This window comes from Sesamum indicum, linkage group LG4 (genome assembly GCF_000512975.1).
Source record: "Sesamum indicum cultivar Zhongzhi No. 13 linkage group LG4, S_indicum_v1.0, whole genome shotgun sequence".
NCBI classification, from domain to species: Eukaryota; Viridiplantae; Streptophyta; class Magnoliopsida; order Lamiales; family Pedaliaceae; genus Sesamum; species Sesamum indicum.
The window spans coordinates 10,982,484-10,994,870 of NC_026148.1; the positions used below are offsets into that span (position 1 = coordinate 10,982,484).

Sequence of the window (12,387 nt, forward strand, 5' to 3'; positions counted from 1 at the left end):
TACTTCCCTCATATTAGGCTTTTTTCTAAAATTTTCTTGCCATGAATGTTCTGACTAATTTCAGACTTGAATGCGTCTCCCTAAGTCCTTGAGAGCAGTGGTCTGGTTTTGTTTATTAAGACCACAAATTAATTCATGTATTTGTTGAATAGCCTTGAACTCACACTCTCAGTTTATCATCAGAAATGTTGTCTTATAAGGATCCCGTAGCTGCTGCAGCGAGAAAATACAAACCAATTCAATCTGCTGTTCCGGGAACTACTTTGGGTCCAATCCAAATTGAAGCTTTCCTAGGTGGAGGAGTAAGTTTCAAATATCAGATGGGTGCTGATTTATGCATGCAACTTTTACATACGGCAACACATCCAATATCCAAACTTTTACATGCATGCAACTGTTACATAACTGCAACCTTGTTATTTAATGATGAGACATATTTTCTTATTCTTTCTATTGTGCCCTTGCTATGGCTTTATTGAGCTAAAACATGAACAATTATTTGACTACCATATTGAAATAAAAGGGATAGTTTCTGTGGCTAGACCACAATTCTGAAGTTGAAACTAGAGTAGAGGCCCTTAGACACTTTTATAACAGAATTTCAAGTTGATGCAGTTAATCTGTTGTCATTAACTAAGTAATTCTCTATCTATCATTATTGGGCGAATCCATGTTTTTTCAGTGTATCTATTTGTTCCTTTTGATGATTCCCAAATTTAATGAAATGTTATCATTTTCAATTTGGTGCAGAAATTATACGACACACCTGGAGTTCATCTGCACCATAGACAGGCTGCCGTGATCCATTCAGAGGATCTACCTGCTCTTGCACCCCAAAGTCGACTTCGAGGTCAATCTTTCCCAGTAAGTTGCCTTCCCCAATCTTTTGTCTGGATATGGATCATAGATTCATATAAAGTATAAACTGTCTTTTCCCCCTTTCCTTTTGGTGTAAACCAGAACCCTCTTCTTATTTTGGACAACTCGATGGTAGACCGAATCAAATCAAATGGTTTGGTTGGTTTCTCTATTTTTTGGGGAGGTCTTGTCCGAATTGATGTCATCAAAGTTCTTCCAGAAACACGTTTGACGTTCTATGGACCCAAGGCACTGCAAATCCATGTGGTACCTACTGAAGATGCAGATAAATTTTACGAGGTAAGATACGAATCAATTAAATAACTCTGAGCTTTGTTTTCTGTTGTTTTCTGATGATCATTGCTACATCACTGACATTGTTGTGTGATGTATTGGATCCATAATTTCTGCATCTGGCCCCATTTTGAATACAACTGTTGTAGCACAGCTAAAATATCAGGTGGTGTTAGCTTGATTGAAACTGAGAGCTTAAATATATGGTTTCAGAAAGAAGTTGGGATCATCTTGACTCCTCCAACTGGAAAACAGAAGGCAGACACCTGGATGGGTCTTGAAACAAAGCGCGAGTTGCAATTAAAATATGATGACGTTGATAAGTAGGTGAAAATTGGCTACAGCCTAGGAATTCCTTGTTTCATATAGTATTAACTTAAGAAGAGCTGGCTACATGGATCTTCTAAAATTTTCCTTTCCTGATTCATTCTTTACCTACATTGCAGACCTGCTTGTGATGTGGCTATATCTGGGCTTGGTTGGATATCAGTAGAACCATTTAGCCAATCTCTTAGATCATCCGAGACAAGTGCAGTAGAAGCTGGTGGGGAGATAAGTTTAGTTGTCCACGTCCCCAAGCCTGTGGAAATTTTTGTCCGTACTCCTTTACCTGTTGGCAGTGCTGGAGCTGAATGGTATCAGTATCGGGAATTGACAGAAATGGAACAGGAAATAAGACCAAAATGGTACTACTGAGATAGGTTGGGAAATGCTTCAGGTATAGATTACATAACAACGCTGTGTCAGAAGAAGAAGATGGAAGGTCACAGGAAACAAATGCTCGATGATAATATGAAAATACATATTCGACAGGTTCGTGGCCACCTTGATTTGCATTAGATCCCCTTAAACTCTTTGAAGACGGCAAAATCAGCATCCCGCTTCCCATTATTTAAGTGCACGTTTGATTATGAGAGGTCCCGCAACTAGTACAATGGCTAGATTTAAACAGTTTTGTGACTTCACCAAGACTGTGAAGCATGAAAAATACAGCACCCCGTAGCCAGTGCAACTCCTGCTCAGAAGATTGTATTTTCATATACAAGTTTACAGCTGCTCTCTATGCAATGTTTTGATTTAGAGTACATCTGTTTACTTTAAAGACTATTCTGATTTTGTTTGTAAAATCAATACGAAGATTATCATATTTTACTGTATCATATATATGAAACATAGATTTTTCAAAACATCCTAATATTTTTTGGATAAATTACGTCTACGACTACACCCCTCTAAGGTTGAGTTTAATTATATGGATAAATATACCATTTTTTCTTAAGATTTAATGTAATTATATGTAGACCTTTTGTGGTGTGGAAAATTATATGTAGTATTCTATTTGGTTTTGTCTTATAAATAGATCCATTCATTAGTTAAAATTTGTCGAATTTATTAATATTAGCAATAAAGTTGAATGAAAATTCATATTTACTCCAAATTGATTCATTATTAATTTATTGCAGATTATATAAATTTTTTTAACAAAATTATTTTTATAATAATGAAATATACCTCTTCATGTGGATTAGTGTGTCAGGATGTAAAAGTATAGTTTGGTCAGAAAATATTTATTTAATTTATTAATTATTTTATTTATTCAATAATTTTGCTAATATTAATAAATTTGGTGAATTTTGATTAATACAGAACAATACAAAAATAAAAAAAATGATATATTTATATAAATTCAATTAGAATTAATAAAATAAATTAAATTATTTATGAGAAAGACAATTTAATAAAACGGGTAATGGTAGTATACGTGGTGGAAAGAAAGTATGAAAGGTGACACAGCTAGCGCATTGAAACTGGTGGTCACTGGTTCTAGTGCTTGAATACATGATGTCCTCATTCTCATGTTGATTGAATAGGTGGTGAAAATTAGTACTAAACTTGTCAAGAATGTGGTTATAATCATAACAGATGACTTCCACACCTGTAAGCATCCATCATGGAAAGCTTCACTACATGATCATGTTCTTTACACTCATCTTAATTTCACTAGGTTTTCATACCCTAAAGAGCTGCCAATTTGCTTCCCAGCTCAAACACAGTTTTTAAATGAGCTTTTGGGGGCATAATTCATTAGTTTATAAGCTGTTAAATGCTGTTCAAGATGTCTGTAAAGATACCTGTAAGAAGATCCCACGCACTCTTGTTGTTACTCATAAAGAACTTGACAATATAGTGTGGGGAGATAGCTTTGAGGATAGATGAATGATAGTTGATAATATTGTATACACCAATTGAGGGACCAAATTGAGACAAAAAGTAAGTTCAACGATGCTAAAGTCAAAAACGAATTTGAGGGATTAGAGTGATTCTAAATGAAAAACTTAAGGGGCCAAATATAATATTTATTCTAAAATTAAATATTAAAAATAGTAACCACACTTTCTTATTTATGTTTTAAATTTAATTAGTAAAATAATTACTCTAATAGCCCAAAAACCCAAAGCCCAAAGCCCAAATCCAGAAAAGCCCAAAGCCCAAATCCAGAAAAGTCCACATCCCAAATTCAAACTCCATTGTGCTCTTTTTACTTTTCGGACAATTCGTTTGAAAACAGACCTACAAAAGCAATTCCCGCTCTCGCAAAACTGATTCAAAACCTTTTCATACTCTCTTCAACAAACAAAATCTAAACCCACTTCTCTCTCCCTCTCTCTCTACTACCTTCAAATTTCTCCCTGGGTTTTGATCTCCAAAACCTTCATTTTCGATTCTAGTGTTCCATTTCCGCAGTTTCCCCCCCCCGAAAAAGAAAATGTACATAAAGGAAATCTGCTTAGAGGGTTTCAAATCCTACGCGACAAGAACAGTGGTGCCGGGTTTCGACCCCTATTTCAACGCTATTACTGGTCTGAATGGGTCGGGCAAGTCGAACATCCTCGATTCGATTTGCTTTGTTTTGGGTATTACCAATTTGCAGCAGGTTAGAGCTTCTAATTTGCAGGAGCTGGTGTATAAGCAAGGCCAAGCTGGAATTACGAAAGCGACTGTGTCTATTGTTTTTGATAACTCGGATCGCAATCGAAGCCCTCTTGGGTATGAGGATTCTCCTGAGATTACAGTAACTCGTCAGGTACTTTTGGAGAAAAATTTAAATGTGGTGTTTTGGTTTTTATCACGACATGTTTTATGCTAGTATTTCTTAATTTGCATCACTTTGTGAGCTTCTTCTCTGAATTTTGTAAAAGAGAGTTGCAGTTTCCAATCAAATGGCCGTGCTTATTAGTTATGATGATTGTGTGAAATTTTGTTGAAGTTCACGGGATTTTGTTCAATGGGTTTGCCAGCAGAATTATAGTTTTCAGTGTTTGGTCTTTGGATGGAGAATATAAAACATTCAGTGTCTCGACCAGTAATTTTCTTGCTTGATTACTCTCACATGCATGGCCAAATAGTCTGTCTATGTGACACCAGTGTTTGGTCCCTGACCTACTGATAATAAACACACTTTTCCTGTCAAGATTATGGATTGCTAAAATCCATCTGCACTGTCTAGGAACAATTTTGATTCGATTTAGTTCAACAAGAACCCTTCTAGTTTTTTCAGCTAACCAACTGACATGTTGCCATAGCCAAAAGCTTATACTAGCACATTTATGAAGTGCTGCATACTTGTTTGAAAATCGTTGCTTGCTATACCCATAGAGGTGACTCTAGTTTACACTACCTCATGTTTAGCACATGTTGTCTATTGCATTCTGCAGATTGTAGTTGGCGGAAGGAACAAGTATTTAATCAATGGACACCTCGCTCAGCCTAGTCGTGTTCAAAATCTTTTCCACTCAGTGCAGCTGAACGTGAATAATCCACATTTTCTTATAATGCAAGGGCGCATTACCAAAGTATTAAATATGAAACCACCTGAAATCTTGTCTATGCTTGAAGAAGCGGCTGGGACAAGAATGTATGAAAATAAAAAAGAGGCTGCTCTCAAAACACTAGAAAAGAAACAGAGCAAGGTAGATGAGATTGACAAACTCCTTGACCAGGAAATACTCCCAGCTCTGGAGAAGTTGAGAAAAGAGAGGTTGCAGTACATGCAATGGGCTAATGGAAATGCAGAGTTGGATAGACTAAAGAGGTTTTGTATTGCTTATGAATATGTGCAAGCGGAAAAGATTAGAGATAATGCAGTTCAATGTGTTCAAGAAATAAGAGATAAGATTTTGGAGATTGATGCTACTGTTGGGAAAATGCATGAGGAATCACAGGGAATGGAAAAACGGGTATCGGAACTGAGTTCTGAAAAAGAAGCAAGCATGGGTGGGGAGATAAAGTTGTTATCAGATAAACTCGATGCTCTTTCACGGGATCTGGTGAAGGAAACTTCGGTGCTAAAAAATGAAGAAGACAATCTCAGAACTGAGAAAGAGAATGCGGCCAAGGTACAGAGACTTCTGCTCAGATATCCTTTCTGGGAGCGGCTCACTTGTACAATTTATGTAAACTTTACTTCATCAAATGGTATTGTTTGTATTTTAACTGCATCTAGTTTATATATAGATAGAGAGGAGTCTTGAAGAATCAAAGCTAGCTGCAGAAGAGATGGCAGCTGCTGTAAAAAATGCTGAAGATGGTGCTGCAGATCTCAAGAAAAGTTTTCAGGATCTTTCAAAGAGTCTGGACGAGCATGAGAAGGAGTACCAAGTAAAGTATTCAAAATTTCAGGATTAATATCTAACTCAGACTAACTGTAGCTTTCTTGTTTGTGGCAGTTATTTCACTGATGTAAATAATTGTTGTAGGGTGTTGTAGCAGGTAAGAGCAGTGGAAATGAAGAGAAGTGCCTTGAAGATCAACTTGCAGATGCCAAGATAGCTGTTGGAAGGGCAGAGACGGAGTTGAAGCAGTTGCAAACAAAAGTAAGCCATTGTGAGAAAGAACTGGAGGAGAAGAAAAGTCAACTATTATCAACACGTGAAAAAGCTTCTCTTATAGAGAATGAGCTTGATGTCAAGAGGAAAGATGTTGAGGAAGTTAAAAGTGCTTTGGAATCTCTTTTCTATGAAGAGAACATTATGGAAGCACTGCAGAAGGTATGGCTTTCCCCTTATGGTAATCTCTCTCTTACCTTGTTGAAAGGTATATGTATCTTGTCTCAAATTTTTCTATCAAATGTCAGAATCGCACAGCTGAGTTAGAGATGGTGCAGAAATTTAAAGAGGATGTGCGAATAATTTCTTCACAATTGGCTAATGTTGAGTTCAATTACAATGATCCAGAAAAGAATTTTGATAAGTCAAGGGTGAAAGGTGTGGTTGCGAAACTAATTAAAGTGAAGGACAGCTCTGCAGTGGTTGCCTTAGAGGTTGCTAACAGAATTTTCCAAATGTTTACTTGTCCACATTCCCTTAATTTACATGTATTTCTTTGTGATATCAAGGCTCTATGGTGTTATGTTGAGATCTTCTGTAGGTTGCTGCTGGTGGGAAGTTGTTTAATGTTGTTGTAGATACAGAAAATACTGGAAAGCAACTTCTTCAAAAAGGTGGTCTGCGTAGACGAGTGACAATCATTCCACTGAACAAGATTCAAAGCCATCCTGTCCCACAAAGAGTTAAAACTGCTGCTGTTAAATTGGTCAGGCAGCAATCCACCTCTCTTATTTTTTTTTTATCTATCTCTATTTCATCAAAGCTAATGTTTTTTCCCATCTTAAGGTTGGAAAAGGCAATGCTGAAGTGGCACTTTCTCTGGTTGGATATGACCAAGAACTGCAAGTATGCTTTTGCATGAAGAACTTGTTTCTTGGTTTTCAATTTTATTTCTCTGTTTTTTCTTAACTCATAGTTACTCTTGCAACAAGACAATAAGAATGCCAACATTTTCGAATATCATCTAACTTCAAAATGCTCTCTCCTTGAAACCAATGTTGGCCTGAATTTTGATTCCAATTCATACTTTTCGAAATGTGAAAGTTCAAACATTTGTAATCGACAACATACTGAGATATATTACTACTGTGCAGAATGCCATGGAATATGTGTTTGGATCAACGTTTGTTTGCAAAACAATTGATGCTGCGAGAGAGGTATGTTCACTTAACAGACATCTAACCAGGTATTACTTTCAAGTGGCTTTTGCTAATGATTTATGTTATAGTTCTGGTATGCACACTTCATAACTTCTATACATAAAAACTTTTGGGTTAGTTCTCCTTGCAATTAAAGCATTACATGCTGCTAAAATCTCAAGTGATTAGAGAATGAAACTAGTTATGAAATATATACTAATTGTTTACATAGGACTAGATGTTTCTATTGCTTATTGATTCACTTGTACTAAACTCCTTCTGCTGCCATTAGGTAATTGGTTCAGAAGTGGCTGCTAGGATAACTGTTAATGTGGAAAACTGATTATCTTTGTAACTGTGTGGTTTTTCTGCAATCATAATATGAGACAAAATTTTGACAATAATGGTGCTGATGGGAACTCCTAAATGTCCATGCAATGCCACTGTTGCTGATTTTAGTTTTGGCGACGAGGATTCTTGTGGCACTGGCATAGATACTGACCTAGCCTACCATTTGGTGATTGATTTTGAAACCACATTTCCGATGTAGAATTGATTTTTCTCTTAAGAGCGACTTGACCTAATGAGACTGTTGTTTCCAACCTAATTTATATGTCATATTGCTAGAGAAACTGAATTGTCAGAAATCTTGATGATTTTATTTATTCCAGGAAACTGAGAACACAATATTGAAGAATTAATTGTGTAATTACCATAAGGGATTCAAAAGCTTCTGGGACCTATTCTGTTATATGAGTTTCATAACAGTAACAATATTTCATCAAGCTGAAATGATGCTGTCAAAGAACATCAAAGGAACACTTGAATGGACCTGAAATAAGACTGTTAAGGTGGTTTAGGAGATGTTGCAATGGTTTAGGCATGTGGACTTTGTCCATCACGAAGACCAATTAAGGAAAGTGAACAGTGAATGCATAAATAGCTGGAAAAGGACTTGAAGCTTGCTGTTTAACTTTCAAGATAGTGGAGGAAGTGTCTTGTAGTGGAACCCAGAAGAATGTAGTCAAAGACTTTTAAGTTGTATTATGTGCATCCAACATGTTTGATATTGTTTACCAACTATGTCTAAGCAAACTTTTGAGGAACCAAAATTTGAAACTGTTATGCTCTTCTTTCCTTTTCTTTTTCTGTATAATCTCATTACTTGCTGGATTATAGGTTGCCTTCAACAAGGAAACAGGAACGCCAAGTGTGACTCTGGAAGGTGATATTTTCCAACCCAGTGGACTTCTGACTGGTGGTAGTAGAAAGTATGTCGTGATATGCTTTATTTGATAGTTGATTTTCCTGCGCTCTCATCCAACTTATGCTAGAATTATATTGTCGACACGGTTTCTTTTATGAACCAGTTTATATGTTCTACTTTTAGTGTAACATAAAGACATTCTAAACCTCTAGTCATATTTCAGAGGTGGAGGCGACCTGTTGAGAAAGCTTCATGCTTTAGGAGAAGCTGAATTGAAACTTTCTTTTCATCAGAAGCGCCTGTCAGAAGTTGATGCTAAGGTTATTCTGAACCTCCATCACCTTTTCATTTTGTGACAAATTCAAGAGCATATTTATGCCTGTTTGGCATAGATAGACTGCAGGAATCAGTTAACTTCCACTCAACAGACATTAACTACAAGACTTCTCTTCTTCTGAATTAGCAAATGTGAACAATAAATCTGATTGTTATCTAGAGTTTATACTAAAAAATCTGTGAAGTAATTAGAAATAATTATTACATTCTTTTCTTTGTATTAGCATTTTTTGGTTTTATTTCTTCAAGACGACAAACATCTATCATTTTAGAAGTGTGTCTGAATTATTGATCAGATCGATATCTATTAAATGATTGGATATCTGCCTATGTATGTTTCGAGTGGATCACTAAAGCCCATGACAAGTATATTCAAATATATTTGTTTCTTCCAAAGCTAAAATCAGTATTTCCTTTCTCTAGATCCCTTGAGCTAATATTTATCACTTAAAGATCTGCTTTTGCCCATACTTTCTCAAGCAAACCCTCATGAAGTAATCTTGCTGTTATATTTTTAAATCTTAAATCTTCAAAAATGATCATCAAAGTTCCATGCATCTTCATGTAGTGGGAAAGGGATTTGTAATTGGACAGTTGCACTTTTCAGCTCCTATCAAGCAACTGCGCTATTCAATTCATGGGGTTTGGTATGTAAAGTCTATGATTCTACCTGTGGAATGTGAATTTCATAAATTAGTGGTGCTCCTTTATAACACTTAATATGTACATTGCTTGTGATATTTGATAAAGATACTGACTTCTTCAATGCATTTGTATCAGATTAATGAACTTCTTCCCCTTCAAAGAAAGTTCAAAGACCTTAAGATGCAATTGGAACTCAAATCACATGATTTATCACTCTCGGAGAACAGGGCTAAGCAAAATGAGCATCATAAGGTTGAATCTTAGTTTCTGTACCAGCCATGTAATATCAGAATTCAAGTTCTCTGCTTTTTTCATTTTAAACCACGATGTCGTTTATACTTTATCCAGAAATCAAGATTAATTCTCTTTCACATAATGATCAGTATCTTTTTTTTCATGACATAGCTTGGTGAGCTGGTAAAGAGAATTGAGGAGGAGCTTGGAGAAGCGAAATCAGCTATCAAAGAAAAAAAACTTCTCTATGAAGAATGTGTGGCCAAAGTGTCATCTCTTGAAAAATCAATCCATGATCATGCTGGAAATAGGGAAAGCAGACTGAAGGATTTGGAGAAAAAGATTAAGGCTATTAAAAGTCAGATGCAAGCAGCTTCTAAGAATCTCAAGGTAAGCTTCTATTGTTGCCTAACACGTTTGAAGGCAAATATTGTATTTAAGATGCTTACAGGACATGAATTCTATACTTTCCATTTTTTCCTAAAGCATTGGAAATGACTTCTGCTGGAAGTTTCTTGGCATGATTGGTTGAAATGCTGGCTAAGTGAGTTGAACCGTCAAAGAATGAATTTCTCTTTTTTCCCATTAATCACAAAATTGTTGGAGGTTTATAAATAATTAACTGTAATGCTAATCTGTTATTTTAACTGTGATCATGATTTTTCTCATATCCACCCACCAAATTTCTGGAAAGAGTTACCGGCATGTATGAAACTATGAAGCCATTGCCAGATAATGTGAAGTTAACTCTAGCCCGATGGAAAAATATTGAATCCGGTGTCACATTTGCTGTCAAAAATTGCTTTTTTGCTGTTTATTTGTTTCATCTTTAGATGGCTTGCTATATATAATATCATCTTAAAAACAGGACTTGCTATATATAACATCATCATACCTTCCTATTACCAATCATGTTCTTTCAACTTGATTATTAATGGTAAAGACTCTGTCAGCCAAATTCATTTATCATATAATAATAACATAAAATGTTGCTGTCATAATCACACAAACATTTTGCTCTTTTCCATACTACTCCCCATGCTAAGTTTACAGGGCTAATAAACTCATTTGGGGTTTAAGGGTAGTTTATTTGGCTTGATATTTTGCAAATTCTTCAGTACTATTATTAGCGATCATAAGTAGACTCCGTCAAAACTTCTATTTGCTTGTAGTTAATTAAAATTACTTTTGAAACCTCGTTCCTTTTTGGTAATATTCTCTAGGGGCATGAGAATGAAAGAGAGAGGCTTATAATGGAACTGGAGGCGGTACAAAAGGAAAAAATATCATTGGAGAGCCAACTAGCAGCTTTAAAGAAGCAGATTAATGATCTTACTTTGGAATTGGATTCTAAGAAAGCCAAGGTACATCCGTTATAGACTGACATTGGATCCTATAATCAGTGTTTTTCTGGAAGAACTGAAATTGAATCTTTTACCTTTTCCTTTTCAGGTTGCTTCAGTGAAGAAAGATCATGATGAGGTCCAATCTGAGCTCGGCATGGCTCGTAAGAAGATCAAGGAATGTGATTCACAAATTACTAGTATTGTCAAGGAGCAGCAGAGAATCCAGCAGAAAATTAGTGAGGCCAACCTAGAGAGAAAAAGAATGGAGAATGAGGTAATTTGTTGATTTTGATTCTTCAATTATTTTCTCTAGCCGGCTGATCCTCATTTCTCTTTTTGGCTGTAGGTCAAGCGCATGGAGATGGAACAGAAAAATTGTTCTTTGAAGGTTGAGAAGTTGATAGAGAAGCATGTTTGGATTGCATCTGAGAAGCAACTTTTTGGTCGAGTTGGCTCAGATTATGACTTTGAGTCTTGTGATCCTCACAAGGCTATGGAAGACTTTAATAAACTGCAAGCTGAGCAATCTGGGTGAGAACTAGCAAAATAACTGGTGCTTTATACATTATACTGGCTTCTAAACAGCAGGTTTAATGTGGAAACCAAATAGAAAAGTGACGCTCTCTGACCTTTTTGTCCTCTTCTCGTTTCCTATTGTAGCCTTGAGAAAAGAGTGAATAAGAAGGTGATGGCCATGTTCGAGAAAGCTGAAGATGAGTACAATGACTTGATATCTAAGAAGAACATTATTGAGGTTAGCACTGTTGAAGATAAAATTTTTACTATTCCTAATATATCTGTTAATTATGCTGATTTTTCCATATAGAATGACAAGTCAAAAATCAAGATGGTTATTGAAGAGCTTGATGAGAAGAAGAAGGAGACACTTAAAGTCACTTGGGCTAAAGTTAACAAGTCAGTACACATTTTCAATTTAGGTTGTCTGCAATTTGCAATTAACGTGAAACAATAACGAATTTCCAGTCTTCCTAACCTTGCTACTATGATGCTTTCTCTGTCTCTTAAAATTATAATAATAATTGCTAGTTAAGTAGTTATTTGTTACTCTCTTTATTCAGAGATTTTGGATCGATATTTTCTACTCTTTTGCCGGGCACAATGGCCAAACTGGAACCTCCTGAAGGAGGCAGCTTCCTTGATGGCTTAGAGGTTCGGGTTGCGTTTGGGAGTGTGTGGAAACAGTCCTTGTCTGAGCTTAGTGGAGGGCAACGATCTCTACTTGCACTTTCTTTGATTTTGGCTTTACTTCTTTTCAAACCAGCTCCATTATACATACTGGATGAGGTACGTTAAGAGCATCTTATGTCTCTGTTAGGCATTGCTAAATTAGCTGCTCAGATGAGTCAAAAAAAAGATGGAGAAATTAAAGATATCCATTCTCTCCATCTTTTTTCTTTTTGGGGCCGGGGGGGGGGGGGGGG

General features: G+C 36.1%; 2 protein-coding genes across 2 annotated transcripts in view; both read left to right on the plus strand.

Moving 5' to 3' along the window:
* The window catches only part of LOC105160612 (putative nitric oxide synthase), a 5,419-nt gene extending 3,122 nt beyond the window's left edge, over nucleotides 1-2,297 (plus strand). The window contains exons 8-12 of the mRNA XM_011078074.2: nucleotides 184-302; nucleotides 751-864; nucleotides 961-1,158; nucleotides 1,366-1,475; nucleotides 1,599-2,297. Of these exons, the coding sequence (XP_011076376.1) occupies nucleotides 184-302; nucleotides 751-864; nucleotides 961-1,158; nucleotides 1,366-1,475; nucleotides 1,599-1,848 (791 nt within the window). The 3' untranslated portion in view covers nucleotides 1,849-2,297. The remainder of the gene's footprint in view (nucleotides 1-183; nucleotides 303-750; nucleotides 865-960; nucleotides 1,159-1,365; nucleotides 1,476-1,598) is intronic.
* LOC105160613 (structural maintenance of chromosomes protein 2-1) overlaps nucleotides 3,752-12,387 on the plus strand; it is a 10,422-nt gene continuing 1,786 nt past the window's right edge. Inside the window, exons 1-18 of the mRNA XM_011078077.2 lie at nucleotides 3,752-4,237; nucleotides 4,869-5,549; nucleotides 5,668-5,811; nucleotides 5,910-6,200; nucleotides 6,287-6,472; nucleotides 6,580-6,744; nucleotides 6,825-6,884; nucleotides 7,133-7,195; nucleotides 8,357-8,448; nucleotides 8,608-8,704; nucleotides 9,501-9,617; nucleotides 9,771-9,989; nucleotides 10,823-10,963; nucleotides 11,052-11,219; nucleotides 11,292-11,476; nucleotides 11,606-11,699; nucleotides 11,772-11,860; nucleotides 12,025-12,250. Of these exons, the coding sequence (XP_011076379.1) occupies nucleotides 3,920-4,237; nucleotides 4,869-5,549; nucleotides 5,668-5,811; nucleotides 5,910-6,200; nucleotides 6,287-6,472; nucleotides 6,580-6,744; nucleotides 6,825-6,884; nucleotides 7,133-7,195; nucleotides 8,357-8,448; nucleotides 8,608-8,704; nucleotides 9,501-9,617; nucleotides 9,771-9,989; nucleotides 10,823-10,963; nucleotides 11,052-11,219; nucleotides 11,292-11,476; nucleotides 11,606-11,699; nucleotides 11,772-11,860; nucleotides 12,025-12,250 (3,336 nt within the window). The 5' untranslated portion in view covers nucleotides 3,752-3,919. The remainder of the gene's footprint in view (nucleotides 4,238-4,868; nucleotides 5,550-5,667; nucleotides 5,812-5,909; nucleotides 6,201-6,286; nucleotides 6,473-6,579; nucleotides 6,745-6,824; nucleotides 6,885-7,132; nucleotides 7,196-8,356; nucleotides 8,449-8,607; nucleotides 8,705-9,500; nucleotides 9,618-9,770; nucleotides 9,990-10,822; nucleotides 10,964-11,051; nucleotides 11,220-11,291; nucleotides 11,477-11,605; nucleotides 11,700-11,771; nucleotides 11,861-12,024; nucleotides 12,251-12,387) is intronic.